This window comes from Scophthalmus maximus, chromosome 1 (assembly GCF_022379125.1).
Source record: "Scophthalmus maximus strain ysfricsl-2021 chromosome 1, ASM2237912v1, whole genome shotgun sequence".
Lineage (NCBI taxonomy): Eukaryota > Metazoa > Chordata > Actinopteri > Pleuronectiformes > Scophthalmidae > Scophthalmus > Scophthalmus maximus.
In genome coordinates this window covers 5,221,307-5,249,167 of record NC_061515.1, presented here as the reverse complement: position 1 = coordinate 5,249,167, position 27,861 = coordinate 5,221,307, and the positions used below count along the sequence as shown (strand labels likewise).

Sequence of the window (27,861 nt, the reverse complement as noted above, 5' to 3'; positions counted from 1 at the left end):
AAGGCGATTTGTGTGCTATGTCCTCTAACGACGTTACTTCTGTGACAACTGAATTTATTTCGTTTATTTTACATTGTCTGAATATGAGTAAAGGCTGATGTCAACATATTTTCAATTAGTACATTTTCCTAATTTTGATTAGTTCATTTTTTTGTTTAAAAATGAGGATAATGTCGTTGCGTGGCTAAACCAAGACGTTAACTTATTTAGCCTTAAAATATCCATGCTTTATCTCTCTTGTAAGGATACCAGGTTTATAAGACACACATTACAAATACTGACACACTGGAGACGACACTGCACAGCACCACTGCCCAGTTCTACTGGAAGTTGATCAAGCTCAGATGACTAACATCACAGTAAATTCAGAGAGACGGAATTGAAACTGAATGTGTGATTTTAACATTCATTTTGATTTGATATCTCGACCACAAGTACTATAACCTACTGTAACCACAAAGCAGCATTGCTTTAACGCTGTAATTCAACCTGTTCCTTTGGGATACCGAGATATGCAGCATCTATCCACCGATCTATAGAGACACCAGAGCTATTGGTATGGAATATGCTTTTGTAGGAAACCCCAATTCAAGTGCCGTTGCTTCAAACGCACATATTTTGGTCACAGTTGACTTTCAGTTTGATGTGGCTGTTGCTGACAGAAACAAACATCAGCTGTTGAGGGTCAACTCTCCCCCTGAACACGCTCGACCCCTCTGAAGACCCGTTTACTGGTAATCACGTGTGTGTTTGTGTGTGTGTGTGTGTGGGTGTGTGTGGGTGTGCAAGGACCGGCATGTGAAGTGTGACTCTCCTTTTATGTGTTTTTAAGTAAGGGAAGGAAGCAAGTGTGTGTGTGTGTGTGTGTGTGTGTGTGTGTGTGTGTGTGTGTGTGTGTGTGTGTGTGTGTGTGTGTGTGTGTGTGTGTGTGTGTGTGTGTGTGTGTGTGTGTGTTTGGGAAGGACTTTTGTGGGGGTTGCTGTGTCTAAATGGTTTCTCGGGTTCAGCCCTAACACCATGCAGACGTCATGACACTGTAATCGCCCGCTCACACATGCACACACACACACACACACACCCCCCTCAATGCAATGACATGAACCTGCGGAATGAAATGAAAACACTCACATCTTGAACGGGGACTCGGTACAACAATCGCATTTCAAGCTGAAGTATTTAACCCAGAAAAACAGTCGTCATGGCAGGACGTGGTTGGATCAACAACTGATATTCATTGGTTATCAAACACATGGCATATAATAGTTGTACACTTTCCAGACATGACTATATCTGCGATGTAAATCAAGAATACATGTCGATACGCTTTCTTTGAAGACAGTGTTTTCTGAGGGTCTTGGCAGCGTAGGGGGGGTTTAAGGCGCCAATCGCGAACCACAAAGTCTCCAGTTCAGCTATGGCCAACGATCTTTGTTGCATGTTCTTTTTTCCCCTGTCATCTCTCGTCAACTCTGTAATAATTTAGCTTTATTTCAAATTTGTGTAATCCTCACGAATGCGGCTATCGTGGCTCTATGTGTCACGCTAGCGTTGCACGCACAACCTCCATTGTTGACATTCGTAGAAAGAAGGACAGTCTATATTGGGACAAGCAGCACGGGCGTCCAAAAGGTTTCCAAATAAATGTGTCCAGGAACGTCTCAAGGTAGATATTAAATCCACTGATTACCAATTTCTTCCTTTGTAGGATTGTTTTTCCATGCATACATTGGATGAAAACAGCTAGTAGACAGGTCACCAGTCTGACACATGGACATGACAGTTAACCATTCACACTCATATACTGACACCAACGGGCAATTAAGTGTCTCCAATTAACCACAAAGGCCCCATTCCGACGACTCCAACCCAGGACATTCTTGCTATGGTGGGACAGTGGTAACAAGGATGTATTGAATGGATATTCTAAGTAATTGTATACCGTATTTTTGAATCATACCCCTATTTCTCGATTCAAAGTGAAGAGGTATTGGAGGCGATTAGTTGGATAACAAAGCAAAAAGCGAGGAGAAGACAGAGAATGTGGTCCAGGTAAGACAGAGAAAGGGAAGAACATAATGAACACATAGTGAGAGATGTTAGGAGAAACCTCTCTCTAGTCTGATTCCTCCGGTCTCTTTGGGTGGGCCTGGGGAGGCACTTTGATTTAAATCACGCCTGTTTGACTGGTGTTATACAGAGACACTTTCATACGCTTCGGCCTGGAGGATGTTTAGATGGCCAGCAGCCGTCATAACATGCTGAGCTATGCTCTTTGTGTTTTATGGTTTGGTTGACAGCAGCCTCTCGTGTATGAACTATTAACTGCTCTTTTCTCACACTCCACACTTTGGGCTACTATCAGCAAAATGACAGCAACGTCACCCCATAATTATGTTCACACACTTCAGAACGAATTTCCTGTTTGTTTGTTTTTTGTTACAGTGTCCCGGAGCTCCGATGACCCGCTGAACATACAATTGTGATGATAAAAGTCTGCGTTATATCATTATTTCTTACATTTCTGTCCTGAGTCAGTGAGCCTCAATCTTGTTGTAAAGCTTTCTGATACAAACATCCAAAACCATGAATGTTCAAAATCAGAAAAGGGGAGAAATCTGTAAAAGATACATACACCCATGGACTATTTGAAATAAAACAGGTCATGACTGATCTCATCCTATAAGTGTTTCGTCCCAGATTTCACATTTGTGTGCCTTTTTGTTTAAGTAGCTGGTGAAGTGAGCTGAAATCAGAGAAAGAGAGAAAACAAGGATTAAGCCTCCTGTGCTCCACCCAAGGCACGTTTTTACAGAACTGTCTCAGAAACTGTTTTTTCCACTTACTTTCCCTCACACACACACACACACACACACACACGTGCATACAGAGCGACACATAGATACAGGGCTTAAACATACACAGAAATGCGGTCCCCAGGTGATACCTCCGGCTCTGCCTAATGCAGTGTGAGGTAATGCTTCTAGGAAAGGACGGAGCGGTTGGAGAGGGAGGGATGGGGTGGTCTGGGGGCTGAGACAGTGTGTCCCGCAGCTGTGTGGCCTGGATGTGTTGTTGTGTTCGGTGCGAGACAACCCAAGAAGTCCCTCAATGAATTCATCACCGGACTGTCGCAGACACTCCCATTCAAAGAGAGAACACAAAGCGCGACCTGGACATTTTGGTCACCCAACTAATGTCTTCATTTCTTCCATTTTTTTTTTTTACGATTCATTCTTTACGATCTGAAAAGGCTCAGATCTGTAGAGGGAAATGTCAAAACTTCTGAGTGACACGCATTAGTGAAGCTAGTCTGAAGGATCTGTTGATGCAGGTTGCTACTGTATTTACTACAGATGGGATAAAGGCACAGCATTGAACTGAATCCACGTATATTTGTGTATATATAAAAAAGCTCTTCCCAAGCTTTTCATAAAATTCCTATTGTGGGACACCGATATCCTCTACATTTTTCAAACATTCACCTTCTGACTAAATCATAAAGCCAACTTTTTTCACTGTGTGTGTGTCCTTGAAACCCCGATGCTTCACCCAAACATAACTGTACCCCATTCTGAGACTCACCTTTTAAACATGGCGATATGTTTACATAGTGACGTGATGTACTTAGGGACCTCACGGTCTCAGACAGCTGGCCTATTAATGAAGGAACAATGCTCACACGTGTGCGCACGCACACAGAAATATCGCATAATGTATTACAGCATATATGGGAGGCCGGCCAAAACACTACATGTGCAGAGTTGTTCTTTTGCCACTTTATTTGTAAAGTACCTTTCATACTTACCCCTGAATGTAAAGTGTACTTCCCATAACCTTCATAAAAACCACACGTCTTAGCAAATCAATTGCTACTGACAGATGATAAAATACAATGGCTTCAAGCTGCAGTGAGCAGGTAGTGGTCAGATTTCCCCTGCCACCAAGCCCTATACCCCACAACCGCCATTTATAATGGCATTGAATATAACACCTAACAGACACTGCAGAGACCCTGGTTTATTTCCCCTTGACGCAAAAGTAGCAGACAGCTTTATTGGAACAGACAAGTAGGATTCTACACCTGAATCTGGCCAAGTGGTCGACCCCAGCAGCAACAGGGAACCGTGTTACGCAGCGGAAATGAGCTAAATTGGAAAAAAAAAACCGAGGTAGAAGAATACTTGATAACGCCAAACACAGGACTTATAACGGTATGCTCATGAACAGATACGTTGGCCAAATACCTGATAAATAGGCTGACAATAGATAGTAATACGATGCACTTGCCTGAATGTAAACAGCTTGGCACATGATTACAGTGGGTTTGGTGAGACAAAGTTACGTGGATTGACAACGTAACTGCATTTACACTGACCCTCCTCCAGGGGTGGTTCAGCCGATCAGATCACAAACTTTCCGGTGTCTTGGATGCATTTGCACTTGTACTTTCAGGTCGTCAGGCCCTTTGTGACTGCGATCTGATCACCCCAAACTCATTTTAATGCCAGGTGTAAATGGGGGAATAGGATGCTTAATTGATCGCCAAGGTTAGCGCGAGACTAAGGTACATGTCTATGCATGTACAGCTTACTCTGAGTATTTTCCCCACACAATGCCTTCACAAAAGAATGTAATATTCTCAGCTCTACATGACAGAGATATTTATCTGATATGGAAAACTGTAAGGTATAAATCAACAAAGCACTATTTTTGTAAACCTTTCTGTAAAAAGCCTATTTAAAGCCTGACTTTGGCTGCCTCTGTAGGTCCAGACATAAAAGAGCCTTACTTGGTATCAGCTAATTGTGTTTGCATGAGTTTTCTCCTTCTTCCTTTACTTCTATTCCCTGAAACACTATTACAGCATTATTAGTTTCTGGCAAAGAGCCCCGTCTTTCAGCAGACTGTGTTTTTTGTGCGTGATGTGTCTCGGGTGGTTGCCATGACACCACAAACACACATGCACACACACACACACACACACACACTTAGTGCAGCTGTGGCTGACGATTGGTTATTTGGTAAAGATGATCAGATTGCTCCCTCTAGTGGAGCAAATGCAGTCTCTCCTGAATTGAAAATGAACAAATGAAACTCAGCCGTGACAATATTTTCATCAACTATCTCCAAAAGGAAATCTCAGGTAGCGTGATCACACTGATACGATAGTGGCCCAATCAATCAAACAGAAAAACGGCTGTGGCACAGGAAGAAGCCAGGAGGTCGATGGTTCAACCCCTGGCTCCTCCAATGCGGGTGCCGAAGTGTCCCTATAGGCGAGACACATGACCCTAAAATTGTCCCTGTGGCTGGGCCGGTAGTTTATAAATGATGTGAGACAGAAAAAGCACTGTGTGAACGTCTGTGTGAATGGGTAAATGTAACTCTGGGTGGTCGATGATATAAAAGCACTACATAAATACGGTCCATTTCCCATTAATACCATATGCTGGGTCTTTGATATAAAGACTAGACTAGACTAAAAGTCTAAGTCCGAGTCTGAAAAAAATAAGATGACGACTCCGGGACATTTTTTCTAACAGTCCTTTTTAAAGGCCCTGCAGACCCACACGGGTGTCTTCAGTCATCCTGGTTGACTAGATGTAAAGTTACGTTAGAAAACCAATAAGAATAATTAAAAAACATTAAGATGTAATTTCATCCCATTGAAGGGTGCAGAACAGTCATGAAGATGTCAATAGACTTATTTCATGGAGGAAACTTTGACATGTCACACTAATAAAAACGCAAATGGAAATGATAAAACTGCGTGGTGGCTCAATTCCTTTAGCAGCTTCAGTTTCAGGGTCCGTGTGTGGCTCATGCTGAATCACTCGTGCCATCATGGCTTACAGGAACACTTGAATAGAGCCATCGCTAATGTCATTAGTATGAACATCTGAGATTTTCCCACTGTGACAAGTCAAAATGTCTGACGTGCAAAAGGCCAATCACAAGCGGCTGCCTGGACTCAACGTCCAGAGAAAAGGCAATTAAGCAACAGACTAACAAACACCTCTGTGGGTCGACCATGAGTGTGCAGGTCCTTTAATTACAGTTAATGTCAAATATTTAAAGATGCTGCCTTGGGTTTCTTCTCCTTCCTTTAGTAGTATAATAGTAACAAGGAAGGGAGGTATGGGTTTACGTTTACGGCTAAGTATATGTATATAGAAATGCATGCACATTTGTGTATGGAAGTATATATTGGTTTGTCATTGTCTTTTTGACAAAACACTGAAATTAATTCAAATCTCAAGTTAAAAATTAACTATTGAAGCAGTTCTGTTATGACTGTGGATACGAAGAGGACTTTCTAGATGGCAAAATAATAAAAAGAATAATAACACAAAAAATCCTTGATTTAAGGATAGTAAGTACTTCAACAGATGCACAACAGCTAAAAATAGATGAGAATGAGGCAGTGTCCACCAAAGCCCCCCACCCCTCTCTTAATAGACAACTAATGGAGAAAAATGAATGATGAATCCTGATGAAAAATGGGTTGGAGGGGGAGGTGGGGGTCTGTGTTTCCAACCATCCATGTCATATAATTTTGACTGTGATGAATTAAAGAAAATGATTGCAAAAGTAAACTGTGTATTCATTGCAGGAGGTATCATTTATCACCTCCTGACCTGTCAGACTACTTAATCAATTAATGCCCGTGCATTAATCAATCTTCAGTCTCCCCATAAAGCCAACATTGGACGTCCAATGGACGTGGTGATTCATCACAAGCTGATCATGTGTGTGAGAGAGAGAAAATACACACACCGTCTCTGCACAGGCCACAAGCTGAACCACCTTTGAATTCCACCACTGGTCAGCGGCCTTCCTCCCAATTTATTATCATTCACCTGGGTGGTCACGTACTTTTCTAGTAGCGTGGTTTGCTGTGTACACTACGACATTAAACGCATCGTGTCCTAATAAGATGCATTGTAAGGGTTATTATGTTGAGCAGCAGCAACGGAATCTTAAAACATGTTGACATCGGGTTTCAAGCAGCCTTTCAATGTCACAAACTTCAACGTGGTTTCGTTGCTGTACGTGTGGATGTTTCGTTTTTCCCATGGCACGCGAACGCAGCATTTGACCAAATCAGCTGATAGAAAAAGAAGAAAGCCGCGGACAGGAAGCGCAACCCTCTCGCGTGACGCATGGCTCGAGCTACGGTACGCCATTTGTGTCTAGCAGGAAAAGGCGCGGAGAGTGAAAATAGTCGCACAACAAGCGGTAAGTTAACGAAACATTTGACGACATTACCTCTCTGTCGATCGACTTGCTCCCTCCGAGGCGGCAGAAGACCCCGCGGGTGGTTTTCGGCGACTGTTTCCGCCTTATAGACGGTTGTTTTAGAGGTCGACGTTAGCCTCCTTTTTGGGCCTCTGTGCTGCCGTCGTTTTCCCAAGCCGTGCAGCGGACGCAGACCCGCCTCTGCCCCGAGCTGATTGGTCCGCACAGCTCATCTTGCAATTCGATTGGACGAGCGGCGTTGCACAGCGCCGTGCATTTACAAACATGTTGCTAGTTAGCATGTTAGCCGCGGTATTCATCATCATCAACAGCACTCACAGGTTAACATAAATATGTGCCCCGACGTTAAGTGTGATGCGTGGCATTAGTGGAGTTGTCACGGTTTTCAACACCGCAACACAATTGGTTTGCTATACTCGCTGGGGGTTTTCTATCTAAAAACATGTGCGGCTAACTTCACTGTACTTTGATGCAGTTGTCGCTCGGTCGTTCCTGTTGCAGCGCTGGAAATGAACCCACACAGAGTTGGGACAGCTTTATCAGTTGAGCTTGAAATCCCGCTCAACGGTTGTGACGCTATTACCGGACGCAGGCACACGTTTGCTTTGCCCACACGTGAACGTGACAGTGTTGTCGTCCGTTCAGATACAAGCCGTTCTCTGCACAGCTCATTAAGAAGCCCGGAAACGCGCACTGGAACCGTTATAGAACCCACCCATCTAGAATCACCGCTCCTTCAGAGGCACATTCGATTTAATACAAGCGATCACGATAGGTGTAGCACGTTATTGGAAAATTGCAACTTGCTACGTTGGTCCCTCTGTGAAATCCTGTAGCTGCGCTTTACCAAAATACTCAATAGGTGGCGGTAGTGAGCAGAGCGGCCTCGTGCGTGAATCGGTTGACCTCAACAGAACCTGTCTGAACCTCCAAGATCATTTCTATTGATGCCTCATCTATTTTCATTCATTCTACACGAACACATTTTTTTATGGTGGTTGAAGTTGAAGAGAAGCAATTTGACAAAGCACAATAAAATGAAATAAATAGTTTAACCTCCTTAGTTGACACCACATATAGTACATTTAGGGGGGGGGGGGGACCTGCAGATAACTTAAATAAAAACACTGAGGAATACATTCATCACTTTGACTACAATATGTATCAAACATGCACTTGAAATACAGAAAATACCAGAGAGCAAAGAGAAAAAAACACTTCTGAAGTTGTATTGAACTCTCTTGGCAAATCAAATTTGCGTGAAACTATTCAACTTCGCAATGCAGTCGAATTATGGTTATTCGTATTTAAATGTTAAACTGTATTTGATCTGTGTGATCTAATTCTGGCAATGGCTTTTGCTCTACTGAATCATGTCTATGGGCTTTTAGAAACACATCCGAAAACCAGCAATTACATAAGTGTTTTCCATTTTATTAACTGCAGACCTGAGCGCATTTTTCGTACCAATTACGACGTTTTGACCTCAAAGTACGCCGGTACGATTTGTCATTCTAAATTACGCAAAAAAAAGCTGGTGATGCCTGTGACTTTAATCATGACATCTCTGGTTCAATTGCGCAAGTGCTGTACTAAAGTCTAGGAAAAGAAGTCCGTCCATCCAGCATAAAATCAGAATCAGAATGATCTTTATTGTCAGTATACTCGGGTGCAATGAAATTCTCTCTCATACAGGAAAAGAAACAAGAAATAAAAGTAGAAACAGTCAAATAAATTTCATTTGCATTTACAAATTTACTGAGGAATGCATTTACAGAGATAGAATGTTGTGAGTAGTGTCTTGGAAATGCAGCCTTTGAGGGTGAGGCTGTGTGTCTTTGATGTGTGTGTCTCTAAACTGACTCATAGTCTCCCTCCACAATGTGGACGACACAGTGAACTAAGTGGGGCAGTGAATTAAACGTGTGAATGCGGTGCTAAAAATATTTTCCCAAGGTTGGCCGGTCTGTGACTGTGAATTACCGCGACCCTTAAAGGATAAAGCGGTATAGATAATGGACAGGATTGACTGTGACTCAAATGTACATGTGATTTGTTCGTTTAACTAGCAGCAACCTCCAGCTCTGTTACGCTGGCAACAGATTGTGTCTGGAAGCACTAGATGGCGACATTTACTCGTGTTCGGTCAGACAGTGTTGCTGGAGGATTGATCACTCATCAGTAGCTTGCGGTTGTAACTGCACTATTTGTGGCTAAGGCCCTTCACTTGTTTGCTGAATTTTATTAAATCACTGAATTGTGTTTCAGACAAAAAAAAAATAAATGTTTTGTTTTTCTCTGCAGGAATCTGGCATTGATGACAGCAATTATCTTTACTGTTAGATTAAATCATAGCAGGGAAAGATATGGTTAAAACATTGACATCAGGAAAGGACTCTGAAAGTGACACCAGTGGGAAAGTGCAGCCAGATGATGTGGAAATGGAGGAGAGTAAAAGACACCCTTCACCCAGTAGGACTGCTGAGCCCGATGAGGCAGATGAGGAACTTGCGGCGAAGTCACAGCCAGACTCTCCTGAATCTGAGGACGAGGATAACCTCTGCTCAGTTTGTGGCTTCTCGGCCAAATGTCCACGGTCGCTGAAGATTCACTACGCACGGAAGCACGGCAAGAAGTCCAAGAGCAGGGACAAATCCGCCAAACCAGCTGCGAAAAGTGAAGATGTCTGTGATGTCAGTCCAGCTGAGAACCAACAGGAGGCAGGCATGGAGACTGAAAGTGGTGCTGAGGTTGATCAGTACCAGAAGTCTGACCCTTCGGAGCTGAAGTCAGCGGCCAACGACAGTGGCATGAAATCAAAGAGTATAACTAAAAAGAGAAGTGTATCAGATAAACAGCAGGCAGATCAAGAGCTGAGCCCTACCCGAGGAAGGAGAGTAAGCAAGCGAACCCCCAAACCTAAGATGATCTACTCTTGCAACTACTGTGGGCACGAATTTAGGGACAAACCTCCTCTAGATGTTCATATCCAGAGATACCACGCCAAAGACACACCATTCACATGTGAGTATTGATGCAAGTTGTTTTTTCTTGACTTTTCACTTGGTACAATAAAGGTAGAAAAGACCTATTTCGGCTCTTTCTGGACTTCTTGTTCAAAGTTATGTTATTGTTTTACATGAACTGTTAAATTGGATGGTTGAAAAGACGAACAGTGTTTCTCTGAAATGTGTTTTAGTTGATGCCGATGAGAAGATGGATGACGAAGAGGAAGCTGAGGATTCTGGCAGCCCCGAGAAGGCGACTGTGACACGAGTGGCGCACAGCAGCTTCCATCTCAAGTGTGCACACTGTCACTTTAGCGTCAGTACCCTTGCGCTGCTTGAGAGCCACGCTCGCGTCCGACACCTGGACCAGGAGTGGTACCGCTGCAAGTTGTGTAATTTTTTTTCGGCCACACCAGAGTGGATGGAAATTCACCTGTCCTCAGATAGTCACATGCAGCAGCACGCAGTGAAGACCAGTGCAGAATCTTCCTCATTCGATGTCTACGTTGAGTGTGTAAGCGGAGAGTCTGTGGGAGATGGCGAAAGTATAGACGATGGGGCTCAAGATGGTGGAGAAGGGGCAGCTACTTTGACAGAAGGAGACCAGGAAACTGAAGAGGCAGTGGAGGCTGCTAAAGCTGTGTTGGTGGAGGTGGATGATTCAGAGCTCGAACCCCCCAGAAAAAAACGAGGAAGACCAAAGCAAGGGTCCTCGACCACTTGCGGTTACTGTGGACTGGTAGTCTCCAACGCTACCAACCTCAGTGTTCACGTTCGCCGTAAACACAGCAAGGACTACGGATACAACTGCACTCTGTGCAACTACAGCTGCGTGACCAAAGGAGACATGGATCGTCACTTTATCACGAAGAAGCATGTTAAACGTGCACAAGAATGCGCAAATAAGAATCCGGTCAACAATCACACGAGCGAGGTACCGCAAGAATCTATAAGTACACAAGCACAGGAACCAAACTCGGCCTCACACACCACTAAGAAAGAGCCAGAATCTGACGTCGGAGAAGAGCCAACTCAGTCAGACACAAGCCAGGAAAAAGGTAAATACGACTCTGTAAATGCTTGCAACCACTGCAATTTTGTTGCTCAATCAGTGCCTTCGCTCCATCTCCACACCAAGCGAAAGCACACCAAAGATTTTGAGTACGTCTGTCTAGCTTGTAGTTACCATGCCGTAACAAGCAGGGAAATGTCTCGCCACGCGAACACCGAGAAGCACAAACAGAAAAGCCAAAGATACCTGGAGCAAATCGGGGGTGAGGGACGAAGAGCGTTGGCACTCCCAATGGAGATGAAGGAGGCCAATGAGCTTTCCGGGGCAAACTCTGACCCTGGATGTGACACTCCTTGCCCCACTGAAGAGTCTGAACCTTGCTCCGATGACAGTCAAGCTACAGAAAGTCAGAATACAGCCACGCCCACCGCAGGACCTGTCGAGGCTGGGGTTGGTGTCGGTGGCAGTGCAGATGAGAAGCAAGCAGTGATTGCTACATCTTCCACTGGCGTGGAATTAGATCCAACCAACCAGACTGTCACACTCACGGCACCGTCTGAGCCCCAGCCAGATTCAGCAAACGAGTCTGCACGGCAAGAGGGCCAGGAGGAAGAGGGTGACGAATCAGACAATGAACATTTGAATGCTGATGTGACGATTGTAGATGCAAAAAGCAGCAGCTCGAATTCAGATGTACAAAGGTTCAAAGCCGTTCCCTTTGATTCCTGCATTATATCCATGAAGGCCCTTACTGAGCAGGAGCAGGCACTGGAGGAAGGTCTGGCCCTGGAAGGTGAGGCCGCTGTGATGTGTCTGACGGGCCTCCCCCCCACATCTACATACGCTAAGAAGCTCAAACCCAAGGAAGTGAAGGCAAGGCAGGAAGTCAAAGGAAGCAGCTCTCGCATACGCTGCGAGGACTGTGGCTTCATGGCCGACGGCATGAGCGGCCTCAACGTCCACATCTCAATGAAGCATCCGACCAAGGAGAAGCATTTCCACTGCTTGGTGTGTGGCAAGTCGTTCTACACGGAGAGCAACCTGCACCAGCACCTGACCAGCGCTGCCCACCTCCGCAACGAGCAGAACAGCGTGGAGGAGCTGCCTGAAGGGGGGGAGAGCTTCAAGTGCGCGAAATGCACCGAGCGCTTCGTGTCGGAGCAAGATCTGTTTGTCCACATTAAGGAGAAACACGAGGAGCTGCTCAGGGAGGTCAACAAGTACGTGCTGGAGGACACGGAGCAGATCAACCGAGAGCGCGAGGAGAACCAGGGCAGTGTGTGCAAATACTGTGGCAAGGTGTGCAAGAGCAGCAACTCCATGGCCTTCCTGGCACACATTCGTACTCACACCGGTATGTATCCTGCTTCTTTTAACAGTACCTCTTTCTCTTCACACACCCACACACACACTGTTTATGTACGCCAAAGCTGTATGAACTCCATGCAAGTGCTGGTCAAAGCTTTTAACACTCATTTTATGAAGAAGAGGAATTACTGGAGTGTCCACTACCAGTTTGGTACAAACACTGATAGTAGTATTTGGAAGATGCTCATAATACTTAATACAAATACATTATATCAACTAGTAACTTAGTAACACACATTTTAGATGCTTTGTGATGTAACTTGTAAATCTATGTGGACTAGAAATACAGGAGAATTAGAATACATTTACTTTGAATTCCATTTCTTCCACTTTGTAAATGCTGCATGAATTATTCAAGCCTCTTTTAACTGATACTGGTTCTCATGAGGCATTTTGATGACTTATGAGCACTTCAACAAATACAGTTTGACTAAAAACTAGGGCCTGACCGCTATGGATGTCGGGGGTTTTAAAAATTCTGATGCTGTTATTATATTGGCCGATAGTTTGTAAAATACAAATTATCAATGATTCCTTCACAGTTTTATTATAAATTACTATAAATAAAAAGAAAACGCAAATACACTAATATATGGAACTTGAATTAAGAAAATTTAAACTTTTTCAGAATGCAAATCTTTTATGTGTTGTTCATTCTGTAAAATAAAAGTTTTCATACGGGCAAATATAAACTTCCATTCCGGTATGTCTGTGAAAGGCTCATATCGGCCGATATTATTGGCCAATCGGTTGGACCTTTCTAAAACCTCAAAGGGGAAAATCATAAGCTCTTTGTGTAACCGCTCAGCTCATCGGCCTCTGCATTGAGCTACAGCAGTATTGAGTGGGGAGATACAGCCTGTACTTTGGCAGCTCAGGCTAATGCTAAGGCCACTATCTACTGCAGCCAGGTAATAGCTGTTTCAGTAGAGATGAAGGTAAAGACTGATTGAGCTTCAGACCAGCAGGAGAGACGCTAATGGACCCCAGATTGGGATTCCCCGAGCAACGCTTGGTCAGAGGCATGCGCGACTCATAATTGATGTGTCCATTACCAGGACTCAGTTGTAATTATAGTCAATAAGTCTCTGTAAATGTGTTAAAGCTTAGGCTAAAAGCATTGGAGGTCCAAAGAGAGGTGGGCTAATAATTTAAAATAATCAATGCAGACGTATTCAAAGCCTTTAATTTCCCTTGTGTCTGTACGTACGTCTGTGTGTGTTGTGTGTGTTGTGTGTGTTGTGTGTGTTGTGTGTGTTGTGTGTGTTGTGTGTGTGTGTGTGTGTGTGTGTGTGTGTGTGTGTGTGTGTGTGTGTGTGTGTGTGTGTGTGTGTGTGTGTGTGTGTGTGTGTGTGTGTGTGTGTGTGTGTGTGTGTGTGTGTGTGTGTGTGTGTGTGTGTGTGTGTGTGTGTGTGTGTGTGTGTGTGTGTGAGCCTTCATGGCTAGCTGAATATCCTCAATCCATTAAAATTTATCTTGTCATTTATAATGCAAAGCAGGGCTGCGTTGTCCGGGGCTTCGGCTGCGAAACGTCCGGCAGGTTAAGAACATAGGGCGCTCCATTACTTCTCCCTGACCATGTGTATTAATTGCTTTTAAAATCAACTTAATGCAGGAACAAGATGTGAGGGCGCCATCAATAAATGCCCCCCTCTGCCTGCTGTGGTCCATCCCCCTTTCAGCCCAAACTTTAATGGGACTTTAATTGGACTCTATGCTCTGGGTTTACCACATGTGTACATGGGTGTATGTGTAAGCGTCTTCTGAATGAGAAATAAAATAGGATTGTTTCCACTTTTTGTGACAGCGGATGGTTTGTGCGGGTATGTCTAGGTTTGTCATTCAACTCTTGTCAGAAAACCTATGCTATGATTCCTCTCCAATATTTGCCCTTAACTGCAATCGGCTAGAAAAATGCTGCTGCTAAACGTTTTTCTTTCAGCAGGATTATGGAGTTAACCAGCGTATTTGTTCGGCCAGACGACTGATTTAACTTAAAGAAAGTTGAACATTTGTGTCCCCTTTCTTTATGATGTGTATGCTAGTCACCTTGTGTGCCAAAGTCAGAAAGCTTACTGCTCAAACCAGATTGCATAAAGCTGTAAGAATCGGGAGGTAAAAATCCAGATGATTAATGTCGAGCCCCCACTTTCCTCTTATTAGCGGTAAGTCTGCATGTATTCATGATTTTACCCCGTGTCATAATTCTTGAGTTTTGAGGTCACTGTCTTAGTGTTACTTAAGAAAATGAAAAGCTGTGACACCGAGGTCCCAACAGATGGCTTCAAGTCAAGGGCGCGCTCTCGGGTTTAAAATGAACGAATGAATGAATAGGGTTTTTTTTAAGAACGTTTGCTTCTTTTTTTATTCAATTGAGTTATGTTCTTGTTTATAAGATTACACCTCCACTTTCATTTTATGCTGTTCTTATTTGTGGAAAAGCACCCATTTCTCTTCATTCTGACAACATGTGCCAGTTGTTATTATTGCTAAGTTCCCTCATTACAGTGAATTATTCACCTTCTATGTGGTGGTCGTTCATTCTGGGAGTTTGTTTGTGGGGCTGTGGCGTGGCACGGTGGGGGTCTGCCAGTTTTCCGGGCCGGGAGCACGTCCAGATCCTTTTAATTAAGACCTAGTTTTTATTCACTTGATTAATCAGTGAAATCAGGAGACGGTGGTGGGAGGCTGCACACAGATTTGTCAATTTGTCCCTTAAAGGAAACACGTATGCTTGCATTTTGCCAATGCGGGTACCGCTGGAATTTGCATTTTGAGGTAAATTGGTCACTTTTTCACTGGAGTGAGCTGTCTGACCTCAGACTGAGCCTCAACGTAATGGATACACATGCCACGCACGCACATTCGCACACAGGGTGCGATGTGTTTGTGGAAATAACTGAACAGTAAGATGGCAAGTGTTCCACTCGCCTGTCAGTTTTGTCTGGATCTTTAAAAAAAATAAAAAAATTCAACATGTATAACCTTTGAACATAATGTATGTAAATGAACACCGTTAAACCACTATGGCCTCCTAATAATGGCATTTCTAAGGTCCTTATATCATTGAAGTTATTTAGTGTTTTCCCTCCAGATTTTATCTCTTAACAAGCGCCGAACCATTTAAAAGCACATTTAAAGCATCATGGGCCATAAAACTCTCCACTGAAAGCTTTGTCTCCCCTCAGAGACACCGCGATGAAGGAGAACCTTCTGTCGTAATCTACATATTATATATTTCTTTTATTCTGTTCCCAAGTCGCTTTCCGCAAACGGATCCTGACCCCAAACGGCGGAGATTCAAAATGTAAATACAACGCCAAAAGGAACTTTAATGACGAAGGATGTGATGTTAATTTATCTGCACGAGGTTCAAAACCATCACCATCACTCTCCATCAAACTCATGTCTGGAAGGCATTTTGAAGACTTAAAAACGAAGAGGGATCAGATGGAGAAAAGTATGAATTTGAGACGAAAATAGAAAGTAGACTGGTAAAAGGCTGAAGAATTCACAGCCCTAGATTGAAAATCGCTGTTTTTTCCGTGCCAGCGCCTCCTGCTGCAGTAGTCCCCATGCAGGCAGGCAGTGGAGGAACTGGTAGAGGAGTGTGTGCGCGGAGGGAAGTGCCCAGGCCTCAGAACTCTTTGGACCAGCTGGCACCACAAGGAGGAGGACTGGAGCACATCTCCGTCTCTCAGGGGAGCTGTTAGCGAGCCGAGGGAGGCGGCTGGCCTAACTTTGCGAGGACAATTGTTTCCACCAGACTCCTCAGAGGACGGCGGAGAGGTCAAACGGCAGGGACAACGAGGAAGGCCAGAACTGTGAACGGCGGCTTTTAACACTGTGGTGAAGGCACTTAACCCTCGATGCAGCTTTCGTGCTTTCCACAAATAAGAACATGAGTGAACAAGGCCGTATGTTATTCTCAAGTTGAATGAGGCCAGAACTGGCAAATGTACAGTAGGTGCACAGTAAATCCCTTTGGTGGTGCTCACCACTCTTTAAACCTCTTTGTATAGGTCCAATACAAAAATTGAATTAGTATTTATTTGTCTGTACCTTAGGCCAGGTGGTGTGATTTGAGTTGCTCAGCCACTTAGATACTTCTGTTTCCTGGCCTTTGACATAACATTACAACACCTAGAGACTTCTCTTCTTTCTTCTTCCTGCAGAAAAAAAGTATTCTGTTGTTGTACTAATGGGCCATCAGTGGTGAGGACTCCCATCCTCCATACGTAGATTCTCAACTGATGGTTTATGAACAGGTTTGTGTCAGTATGAATCTGAAGCAATTCTCTGCCAGTTTTATTTATGACGTTGTGTTAATGCACTATGATGAGCACCGTCCATCCCTTGAAAACAGTTGCATATTGTTTTCTGTAGCTGTGGAGGAAACTTAGGAAAAGTTTGAAAAAAAATAAACCTCCAGTTTATCTTGACTTGGACGGCAGGGGGTTAATGAATGATGCTATCACGTTGCATTACGAGAAATGAAAGCTCAAATATTTTTGCAGATTGAATCACATTACTGACTAAATCTCACAATCTTTCAGTCCCTGCTGCTTCAATTTTTTTTGATGGTGTCTTTTGTGAATTCTCGAGTTTTATAGTAGTATCTTTTTTTAAATTTTCATGATATTCTCACATAGATGCCATCAAACTCTGTTTAGCTAGTAACTGAGGAAGAGTCACTTTTCTCATCTGCCTTCCTGCTCAAACATGCAGCTACAATGTATTTTTCACAGTTGAATTTTCCCTAAATTAATCAAGTTTAATATTTCTGTTACTTGCTGTCACTGGATTGACCTTGTTTGAATCCATTCATTGTAATATACAGTGGATCTTGTAGTAGGATATAATAACTAAAAAACAATGTGACAGTTAAACATACTTTAAACGGGATTTGTGGCCCTGACTGTGACAGATTATCATTACTTATAAAGTGCTTGACGCCTTGCAACCTGCACAGTAGAGCTGCAGTCAACCCGTTGTGGAAATCGGGGTGCTCTCAAGTTCTATTGTAGAAGTAAGAAAAACAAAGTAGACATTTATTTGTATAAAATAATCATGTGTTATTATCTTCCTCCAAAGCTGAAGGTGTGAGCTAAGGCTGTGACAGGAGTGTGTGGCATGTACAAGGCTTAAACTATCTGTGTGTGTGTGCGTGTGTGTGTGTGTGTGTGTGTGTGTGTGTGTGTGTGTGTGTGTGTGTGTGTGTGTGTGTGTGTGTGTGTGTGTGTGTGTGTGTGTGTGTGTGTGTGTGTGTGTGTGTGTGTGTGTGTGTGTGTGTGTGTGTGTGTGTGTGTGTGTGTGTGTGTGTGTGGTGAAACATCGCATGAGCTTCTTCTCTCAGGAAATGAATTAGTCATTCCCTGTCTCATCTGGGATGTGAGGGAGCCATCGCCCCCTATGTGGATGGCAGTATTAATTTAACATGACACTGCATTGATGGTCAATTTCAGTTTCACGGAGGCTGTTTAAGTGGAGTGGTGGAGTATTAATGTGATAAGATGTGAGAACTGAGGGACGTTACATCTCTCTCCTCTCCGCCATGTCTCATGCTCAGCCAGCCATCTGGACAAATCAGCCTCCCACACGCCTCTCTCTCACCTCAACTTCAGGATGTGTGTGTCAGTGTGTGTGTGTGTGTGAGAAGGAGAGAGGATTATTGTCTCTCCTGTTTTTGTCCACGCTGTGATTATGTCTCGTGAATGTAATGTGTGTGTCTGTCTGCACACACATAGGTGCGAGGGGGTGTTCTGAATCAAGATGTAGGTATGTGTAGGTGTGACAGTGGGTGCAGTGTGAATGTGTACATCTGTCTTTTTTTGTTTTTTAATGGGTGTCGATGATTTTGTTGTGTGAAGGTGTCTGCATATTTAGGTGTGATATGTGCAGTTATGTATGGGGTTTTATTTGTTTAGCTGCCTTTTTTTGCTCTTATGTACGTGCCTTTGTTACTGTGTTTACTGGTGTGTGTGTGTGTGTGTGTGTGTGTGTGTGTGTGTGTGTGTGTGTGTGTGTGTGTGTGTGTGTGTGTGTGTGTGTGTGTGTGTGTGTGTGTGTGTGTGTGTGTGTGTGTGTGTGTGTGTGTGTGTGTGTGTGTGTGTGTGTGTGTGTGTGTGCAGAGGCCCGGCTTTGCTGTTGCATGGTGTGGACCCCCACCCCGACCCCTGTGTTTATGGGCCTTGTTAGCATAGACTTGCCTTTCAATCTTCGTTACCGGCTTAAAATTCGATGTGTCGTACTTCCAGCTCACAGCAAGTGAACCGTGCATGAACGAATTAGTAATCTACACAAAGTGCTTAATCAAATCAGCAGCTGCCCCTGGAATAAATATTGTAGAACATCTTGGGATATTTGCTGGGAGAGGGGTGGGGTGAGGGTTTGCTCAGAGATGCGTATGTGGATATCATATCATACTGGGCTGCCACTTAGATTGGAGTGTCGCACTGTGCGATGCCGGCCTACATATGGCTCTGGCTGCTAAAACTAGGGATAGCTTAGAAGGAATTTATTATAATTTCCATTTTATTTTGCCAAATGCTTTTGTTTGATATTTGTAAGAGAATATAGGACATAGCATTGTATTTCAGAAACTTTATTTGGCTGAATTTAGAGTTGTTGTTTTTTTGGCCAATCATATGTATAAATCCTATTTTTCTAACTTTGCATTTTTCCACTATATTTGTTTTGAAGAACCCAGCTCCCCATTTTATCTTGAGTCATAAGACGTTTGTGCATCACAGGGACAGCACAGGCAGCCGCCCGGGCTGCGCCGCTCTTACATGACGGATGGCAGGCAGAAGCTTTGCCACTCTCTCAAACGCTGCCCCGCCCCCTGGACTTATTAATGACAATAATTAGGGAGAAACCTCCCCGTGAAGGCCGCAGAGTGATTAGCGCCTTAATGATGGAATGGGAGGTAGTGAGCACACGCGAAATTGATTTATGTATTCGCCCTGACCTTTGGGAATCCAATTTACGCGTCCACAGGCAAAGGAAGAGTTGGTTAGAGACGAAGGAGAGTGACAAGGATAGATAGAGAGTGAAAGAAGATATGCATGACACTCGGAGTGTGACTGTAGGTTTTATGGGGACTGGGCTAAGGGCATCTGTTTTTATTATTCTGGAGTCATTTGTAGCTTTGAAGTAGGTTGAAGTCCCAGCATAGAACTAATAAGCCTGACAAGCCTGGCATTGAAAAAAAGATCAGTAAAATCGCAGCTTTTCTACAGTCATATTTTATTCAAATTGCCACTTCACACTTTAAAACATACTATTATTGCTGCTTATCAACTCTACGTGCTTTTGTTTTTACAGGATCGAAGCCCTTCATATGCAAGATCTGCAACTTTGCAACCGCTCAGCTGGGAGACGCCAGGAACCACGTGAAGAGACACCTCGGCATGAGAGAGTACAAATGTGACATCTGTGGGTGAGTGACACGACAAACTGCTTCTACAGAGCTGGATATTTGGTACCTTTCCACCCTTCAATGGAAAAATAGTGTACTGATTCACTGTGTCAAATTGGATACAGACTTTACTCTTACCTGTAGCGGACCGTAAACATATTATATTCCGACAAGGTGCTGTCGTCCCAAATCACACGCAGCCGAGACGCTGAGCAGCAATGACCATCGCGACATGTGACGGTGATTGTCATCCCCCCAGAATTCCTCCTGTCTGCTTTGCTCACTTAAAAATCACCATTTTCGCTTTCTTGTTTGTGTTCTACGTGTCACAAGTCATGGAAACTACACCATAATCGACGGCGATGACATGTCAGCCGCAATTTTTCACAAATTTTCATATACGTTGGTCCTCCCTCCTCTTCCACCACGCAGCCAGGGGGGAGCCTGTTTCCAATCAGTGGGTACTTTTGTACATACTTTGCCATACGTACACTTGTCAGTGTGAACATACATATGCACACAATAACAAACGTGAGTAATGAAGTATGTGTATGTGTTATGTTAACATTTAGAAGATAATAATAACTGAATTCAAACGCATTTCACGTGTATTCGGAAACAAAATTCTGGGATATCTTAGGGGGACTTAGGGGTTCTGTTTCCAGATCAGTGGCCATAGTTTTTGAGTTGAAAGTTGAAATTGAAGATCAGATCCCAGTGACAGCCGGTGAATGGTGCGTTCCTCCAATCAGATGTGGGAAGGTTTGTGGGCTGCCTGACTGCAGTCGGATGGGTTTGCTACTAATCTGAGGAAGGTTCTTTTAAACTATGAGATTTCTATCCGTCAAATAGGTGAATAAATAATCATCAAAACCTTCTCCCACACTGTCTTTGGAGAACCTTGCTGTCCTTGAAACAGAAAACTCATCTGCTAATATTTATCCAAGTACGAAAAAATGAAAAAGCAGCACAACATAAAGCAATTCCAACATTTTAGTAATAGTCTCACCTTAATGTTGGATTGAACTTTCTTTAACCGTTAAATGCTCCCAGGCCCTTAAAAAAAAATCAAAAAAAAATCTAATATATTGCCTCTGGTCAACTTCCCTCACAAATTTAAGGTAAAATAAACTTCATTTATTTTTACCTTCTTCATGGTTGCAGCTGTACAAATAGACCTAATTTGAAGTTTATGTAGGTAACCACCAGTCTATAAATACCCAGTAGTGCAAGAGCACAATTATTATCCCACTGCCTTGTACCCCCTACATGTAGACCATATGTTGTGCTCAGCTCGCCTCATTCCCGTGGTAGACCTCCTCACTGCCTTGCCATGTTCAAATGGACGTGTTAAGCTGTTTAACATGCAGTCGGGGAATAGAGCAAATTGTGGGATTTCCCGCTTTGTGCCATCGAGCTTTCGCTTGCAACCCGCTCGCTAAGATGAAGACATATGTGGAGTTATTAGTTTCCCCCTCTGTGTAATTCTGCGCAAACCGTTCCATTTAGTTCAGTCGCGGGCTTGTTTTTTGTTCTTCTGAAGCCGAGCCGAGCGAACGTGTTTATTTGCTCCCGCTGACGTTCGCAAACATATTACGGCGCGAGCAAACAAGCTTCGGTTTAAACACAGCTTCTCCTTTAATGAGAGGAAAGGCTCATGTTTCACAAGCCCTCCAGCTGAAACCCTCTTCTCCCAAGTGCTGCAAATGTGTTGGGCTTTGACCAAGCATCTAGCTTTGCACACACACACGCGGACGCACGCACGTGCGCACACACGTACATACGGAACATTTCTCCAATATGCCTTTAAACGGGACTACTAAATACAGCCCCTGGATTCACAAATCATGTGGATGGAGGAGCTGTGTGCTGCCAGTGCCAGCCACTGGTGACAAATCGGCCCTGTGTGTGCTGTTTCAGGACTGACTGATCACCGGGCCATCCCTCCTCCTGACTTAAGAGCAGCAAACACAAAGAAAACCCAACAGAAACACCCTCATTAAGGCCAGAGCCATACATACACCAAACCCCCCCCCCCCGTTCTCCCCTCGTTCTCCCCTCCTCAAACTTTTTCACGTTTGACGATATGTCCTCAATCTGAATCTCAAGCACGTTCCTAATTCGTGGCCGCGTTTCAGGTACAATGAGTAATGGGATTACCCGTCTTGTTTTGGGTGACCTAGAAAAGTGAGATTACACTGCGATTAAGTTCTGCGTTCCCGTGCGGATACTAATGACGGGGTAACATTTCGTTTAACCAAAATAAAAATAAAAAAGTTCTGGGGGATTTTAACGTGTAATCACCATTTATCATTTCAATTAGCACAGGGCCGCGCTCGACCTGCTCTTTCACAATAAACAATTTTGATTTCCTTCATTTATTTCCTGCTTTCAGACTCTTGGGCCTCCATGGGGCACGGGGGCTTTGTGGGTTTAGTCTATTGCCGTTTTTGTTAAGAACGTCGGCTCATCATATTGTGTTTGTGTTTTTGTTTTTTTTTCCTGTCTTTTCCTTTTCCTTTAAAAAAAAACAACCTTTCTTCACTGCCATCGATCGGAGCGTTTTCCTCGTTAAACCCTCAGACGAGAAGATTCCCTCTGTGCCAAGGCTGTGAGACTGCACCTCGGCTGTCCAACTCGCTTTAGCTTCAGCTCAATGCAGCCGGTCTCTGGAACGGGGGGGGGGGGGGGCGGTTTGTTGATAGTTAAAGATCATATTGTTGTGGCATTTAATTAACAAATGCAAATGCAAGGCCGGGACAGATTGGAACCCTTGACCGCGCTGCCAATCAAACCCGAGTGTGCTGGTCAGAGCCTCGCTCTTCACTGCAAACACTTTATAGGCTTCCTGTCTCTGCCTCACCATTCCTCTCACTTTCCTCCAGACGTCCGTTTGTCCGTGTTTCTACACAATCTATCTTCCTCTCTTTGTCTTCACATCTGTCTTAATTTGACTATAAAGAACTCTTAAGATGCAAAAGCAGCAGAAACCCCCCCCCCCCACAAATTGGCCGTTAGAATGCAAGATAAGATTTCTCATATTTAATTGGTAAAAAAAAAAGAAGAAGTCATCCAGCATGTGAGACGGCAGATCCCTGTGTATCCTCCTGGCGTGTTTTGTCCACAGTGGGGCTCGGCCACTTAATGAGCCTCCACCTCCTCTCCTCCATCATCTACCAGAAAGGCCCAGGATTCAGCATTTCCACCTTCCCGCTTTCCTCGTCCTCCCCGAAGATGCAACGGACATCCAGTGTTTGTTGTAGGTGTTAAATTATGCATAAACCGTCTAAATGCTTTGAAGCATTGGTTTAATATCTCAGCCCCGGGCCTTAGAAGTATCAACACTATAATGGACATAGATTGTCCTCTTGCGCACTGCCGTTTAATGGTTATGGGTCATAAGCTGCCCATTTCCTAGTGTCACTTCAGGATTTTGAAACAAAACATTAAAAAGCCCCCCCCCCCCCCCCCCTAAAAGGCGTTGCTTTCTCGCAACACAAAGTTTGCACTGTAGTGAAGTTTGTCTACTGTGCGGAGGAGGCCGCATTGTGTTTTTCCCTCCCCCCCCTCTCCCTCCCTCATCTCAGTTTTCTTGACTTAGTGTTGGAGAGAGTATATATAGTCATGATTTCATGTTGGGTGTTGTGTGTGATTTGACTGTTAACAGGATGGGGCTGGCTCATGTCAGGGTTTTTATGTCCCCCCCTGTCTTGTGAGATTGTCTGGTCTGTTCCCAGAATAGCCCATCAGTTCCGCCCTGCGTGGCTCATCCGCTGTAATGTGCCTTAATGCCCGGGCCTGTATGAGTAGTGTGAGGCCTGGCAGTGACAGTGGAGAAGCATCTTAGCTCGCTGCTTATCCAGAGAAAGCCGTCACTTAACTCAGCCGCTCTATTGTCTATCCACACCCCTCTCCTTCTCCCCTGACGTGATTCTCTATAATCCTCAAACAGATCCTGGTAAAAAAAAAAAACTCCCTGAGAACTATTTTAATGTTTTTTTTTTTCTTCTTCTTCCTTCCCTTCCTCCCATTTAAACATTAATGGTTGTTGCAGATGAAGAGAGGGAACCCTATGAGGATGATTATAATGTCACTCCACTGATCTCCCGCCGCCCCGAAATAATTGTACATCATCGCTTCATAACGTGTCAGAGGGACACGTTGGTGGCGTGCAATTAAAACTGCAGAATATAATACACCAAATTACTGCCTGTCAGGCCTGTGAACAACACACTCTGTATTTGAGTTACACTTAATCATCACGTGCATTAGCGATTTTCGTGAAGATCCCCTCACGCACCCGCCCCCCTCTACTTATACAGCAAGGCCGTCGAACATGCGGCTCCTTGCCGGCTGAGGGATTGTGTCTGTGATACAACAGCTCCAGGGTAGCTACATATTTATGCTCGAGTTAGACCGTTTGAAAGCTGATACCGTTCTAATTCTTTTAGCTGTACGTGACCGAGCGCGTGCACCACGTGTTGGCAGGGAAGGGAACGTTGAATTCATTAACAAACAAAAGATGCAAACACTAACTATTTTCCTCCAAAAAAAATAATTCCGATTTGGCACGCCTTTTGTGTGTTTGCATGGTTCATTAGTATTTTTGTTTATCAACCTTCAGATGCCTTTAAATACACACTAGGTGGCATGTTGTAAAAAATTTGATATGTTCACCTCAAGGCAGACTGCCAGCAATAGGTTTAACTCTTGTTGTCATCGTTTGCATCTGAATTGATCTCGTAAACAGCTTTATGTAGGATAGAAATAAAAAAAGTTTACCCTCAACCTTCCCCACCTATCCCTATCCCTAACCCTCCCGTGCAACCCCGAACTTCATATTTGGTAGCTTACGTTTGGTCTCTTAATCTAGATGTGTGTGGGCCCTTGTTTTAATCCATCTAATTCATGTGTGCTCGTCAGACACGGGGCGGGGGCCTGGTATTCATCCCCATCAGACGATGTGTTAATGTTTACTGCTTCGGACACTTTAGTGTTTGTGTCTCGGAACATGGTCCTTGTCAGTCACTGTAGTCCTCCCCACCAAAATAAACACATTTTGCCGTGATGCATTTAACGAAATTTAGTGCGCCATTATCGGAAATGAAATAAGTAACGCTAAAGGTCATTTGGAAAATAATGCAGAAAGGCTGGTCTGGAAAGGTTAAGTATGTGAAGGAGCTGTTCTGATGATAACGAGGGCTGCACATGGCTTGGAGAGCACGGCGTTCTGGTTTGACTCGGCACTCTGCGATCGCTCTTTATGACCAAGACAGCTTTACAGCCCGTTACCCCCCATAACACGATAAAGCGCAGCATAATGGATTGGATGTGTTTAGTAGCCTTGGGCTGATGTTTGTAAAATTAATGTTTTTTGCAATAGAAACACATGCACACGGGGACACACGCACGCACACAAAAAAAAGGCAAGAGGGGAAAAAGAGAGGAATCAAAATTCTAGGCAGCACCGATGTATCAATATAAATCCATCAGTGAACAGTTTTACACTTTTTATACTTGAGCTCGATTGTATTTCCTCACAAGTGACGTGTCCTCGCAAATTTCTCTCCGCTGACGAGACAACAGCAAACAGCGATATGGCTTCATTACCTGAGGTTGGGTTATTGGCCTAACACTCTGCAGACAATGTCAATGGATGCTATTAAAATTTGTGTTTCAAATTACACATCACGAGTACCCGGGGGAGGTAAAGTCTGTTTGCTTGGCCAGTCTCGTGTCGGTGAAAGGAGGCCTTTTTCTGAAGAGTTTGAATTGAACCCCCCCGCTCAGCATCTCTCAGCACAAGAGGCGAAGAGAGCACATCAGCAGATCGGTACTATTGGGTTTTAATAACAATCTCGTATTCCTTAGTGGGTTCAGGACAGGGACATGGGGGCTCCATAATCCAGGCATTTCACTTTAATCAAAGGAAAAACAAAACATTGGACCAATATCTAAATGGCAAGATCAGTAGTTAAGCTCGGGAGCCAACGCAGCACGATAGTCAGTAATACTACTCTTGAGGGCTTTTTAGGTCAAGGGGATATTGTCTGCACTATGTATGATCTCTGTAGCTTCATTTAAAAATAAATAAAAACTTCTTGTAGCCTCAGCCTTTCTTTTTAGCTTTTTATCACTTTGTTTTTTAAATCTTTAATTGCAGCACTTTCCAGACAAAACTGAAGAGAAGTAGTTATCTTTGCCATTCAAGACCCTATCTTGATAGAATTCATACTCTTTGAATATACTTTGTCAAGATTAATATGCGCTAACAAGGGCAAATTAGCTCCATCCGATAGAGAAACATGAGTAAAGTTACACCCTCCACCCCCGACCGGGCCCTCCACGAAAAGAGGTTCAAACTTTATTCTTTGAGGCGGCTGAATTATTTCGAAAAATGTTGCTGAACAATCCATTCTATGGAACTAATCATGTCATAGGTACATTGTCGGAGAGAAAAAAAAATAAGAGAGGGAAGTTAATGAGTGATTAACAGCAGCAATTAAAAGATGAAGAGGAAGGCAGATGAAAAAAGTGTAATTAAAATATCAGTCGCCTCATTGTCAGAAGTGCGAGTGTCATCCATTGTGCACTTATTAAAAAACTGGGTGGAGGGGAAGGAGCGAACGGCGCTTAATTCCAGCAGCCCAAAGTGTCTGGTAATCTGCCCGTGGATGGAGCTGGAAAAGGCCGTAACTCATGTTTAAGTGTTGGGGCCGTGTCATTGCAGGTTCACAGTCATGCATTTCTGTGTTGACACCCATCGGGGCAGGGGATATTTGGCAGTCAGGAGTAATTTAACTTAATTAATGGGATGCATATTTGATGGAGGAATAAAATATCCCTGCTCAGCAAAGTGGAAAAGGGGAAAGATTTAGTGGGAGTTAAAGGTGGAGGGGAGAGTAATTTCTGCATTCAGTTACCGGCTGCTTGAGAGACAGAGAGTGGGGGAGCGAAGGAGAGAGAGAGAGAGAGAGAGGGAGGGAGGGAGAGTGGGATGAGGCTGATAAAGATGGCAACCGGGAGAGTGGAGGAAGCGGAGAGGGGAGGATGAGAGATGGATGGTTGACACAAAGCTGAGTTGATGTGTAGAGGGGAACGGGCCTTCCCTCCATTGAGGGGGCCTTCAGACTGACAACGGCTGATTTAATTGATAACAGGACTGAGGCCTTTCTCGGCGCAAACAGACACATTACACCGGTTTGCAAACTTGTGGAGGAGCTGCGCCGTCTGCCAAGGGCCTTTTTAATATTCATGAGGGGGCTTTTAAGGGTGTTCGGCAACTGTTTCCACCGCTGCCCGCTTTCCGTCTTTACTACCAACACACACACACACACACACACACACACACACACACACACACACACACACACACACACACACACACACACACACACACACACACACACACACACACACACACACACACACACACACACACACACACTCTTCACCTTGCACTCACACCCGGCACAGCAGACACTCAGCACGTTGGTTTCTCCCAGACAAACCCGTGTGGCCTGACGGAAAAAGCTGTCACACTGTTCTTAATCTCCCCTGGCACTTTTTAATTGACTTCCTGTAGGTATAGATTATTTTCGTGGCGAGTCTGCCACCGAGATGTTTGATACCGTCCCCGAGACTGGCATCTGGGATGCTTGTAGCTCACAAGAGTTGACGCCACTATCTCTGTCAATGTCTCTCCCTCTCCTTCTCCTCTTCGTCGTCTTGTCTCTCGCTCCCTCTATCTGTCTGTGGCCAGACTTATTGGGGGAACAGGGGAGAGGTAAAAT

The 27,861-nt window shown here is 44.1% G+C and overlaps 1 protein-coding gene and 1 long non-coding RNA gene across 4 annotated transcripts in view; one reads left to right on the top strand and one right to left on the bottom strand.

The window, feature by feature from the left end:
• The window catches only part of LOC118297277, a 31,352-nt gene extending 23,949 nt beyond the window's left edge, over positions 1 to 7,403 (bottom strand). The window contains exon 1 of the long non-coding RNA XR_004789302.2: positions 7,270 to 7,403. This is a non-coding gene — a long non-coding RNA (uncharacterized LOC118297277). The remainder of the gene's footprint in view (positions 1 to 7,269) is intronic.
• The window catches only part of znf407 (zinc finger protein 407), a 147,347-nt gene continuing 126,600 nt past the window's right edge, over positions 7,115 to 27,861 (top strand). Inside the window, exons 1-4 of one of the 3 annotated variants that reach the window (XM_047332836.1) lie at positions 7,115 to 7,239; positions 9,565 to 10,284; positions 10,460 to 12,634; positions 19,975 to 20,089. In XM_047332836.1, the coding sequence (XP_047188792.1) occupies positions 9,627 to 10,284; positions 10,460 to 12,634; positions 19,975 to 20,089 (2,948 nt within the window). In that variant the 5' untranslated portion in view covers positions 7,115 to 7,239; positions 9,565 to 9,626. Of the gene's footprint in view, positions 7,240 to 7,546; positions 7,581 to 9,161; positions 9,267 to 9,564; positions 10,285 to 10,459; positions 12,635 to 19,974; positions 20,090 to 27,861 lie in introns of those variants that run through there. The other 2 variants (XM_047332837.1, XM_047332835.1) reach the window with 2 other exon arrangements.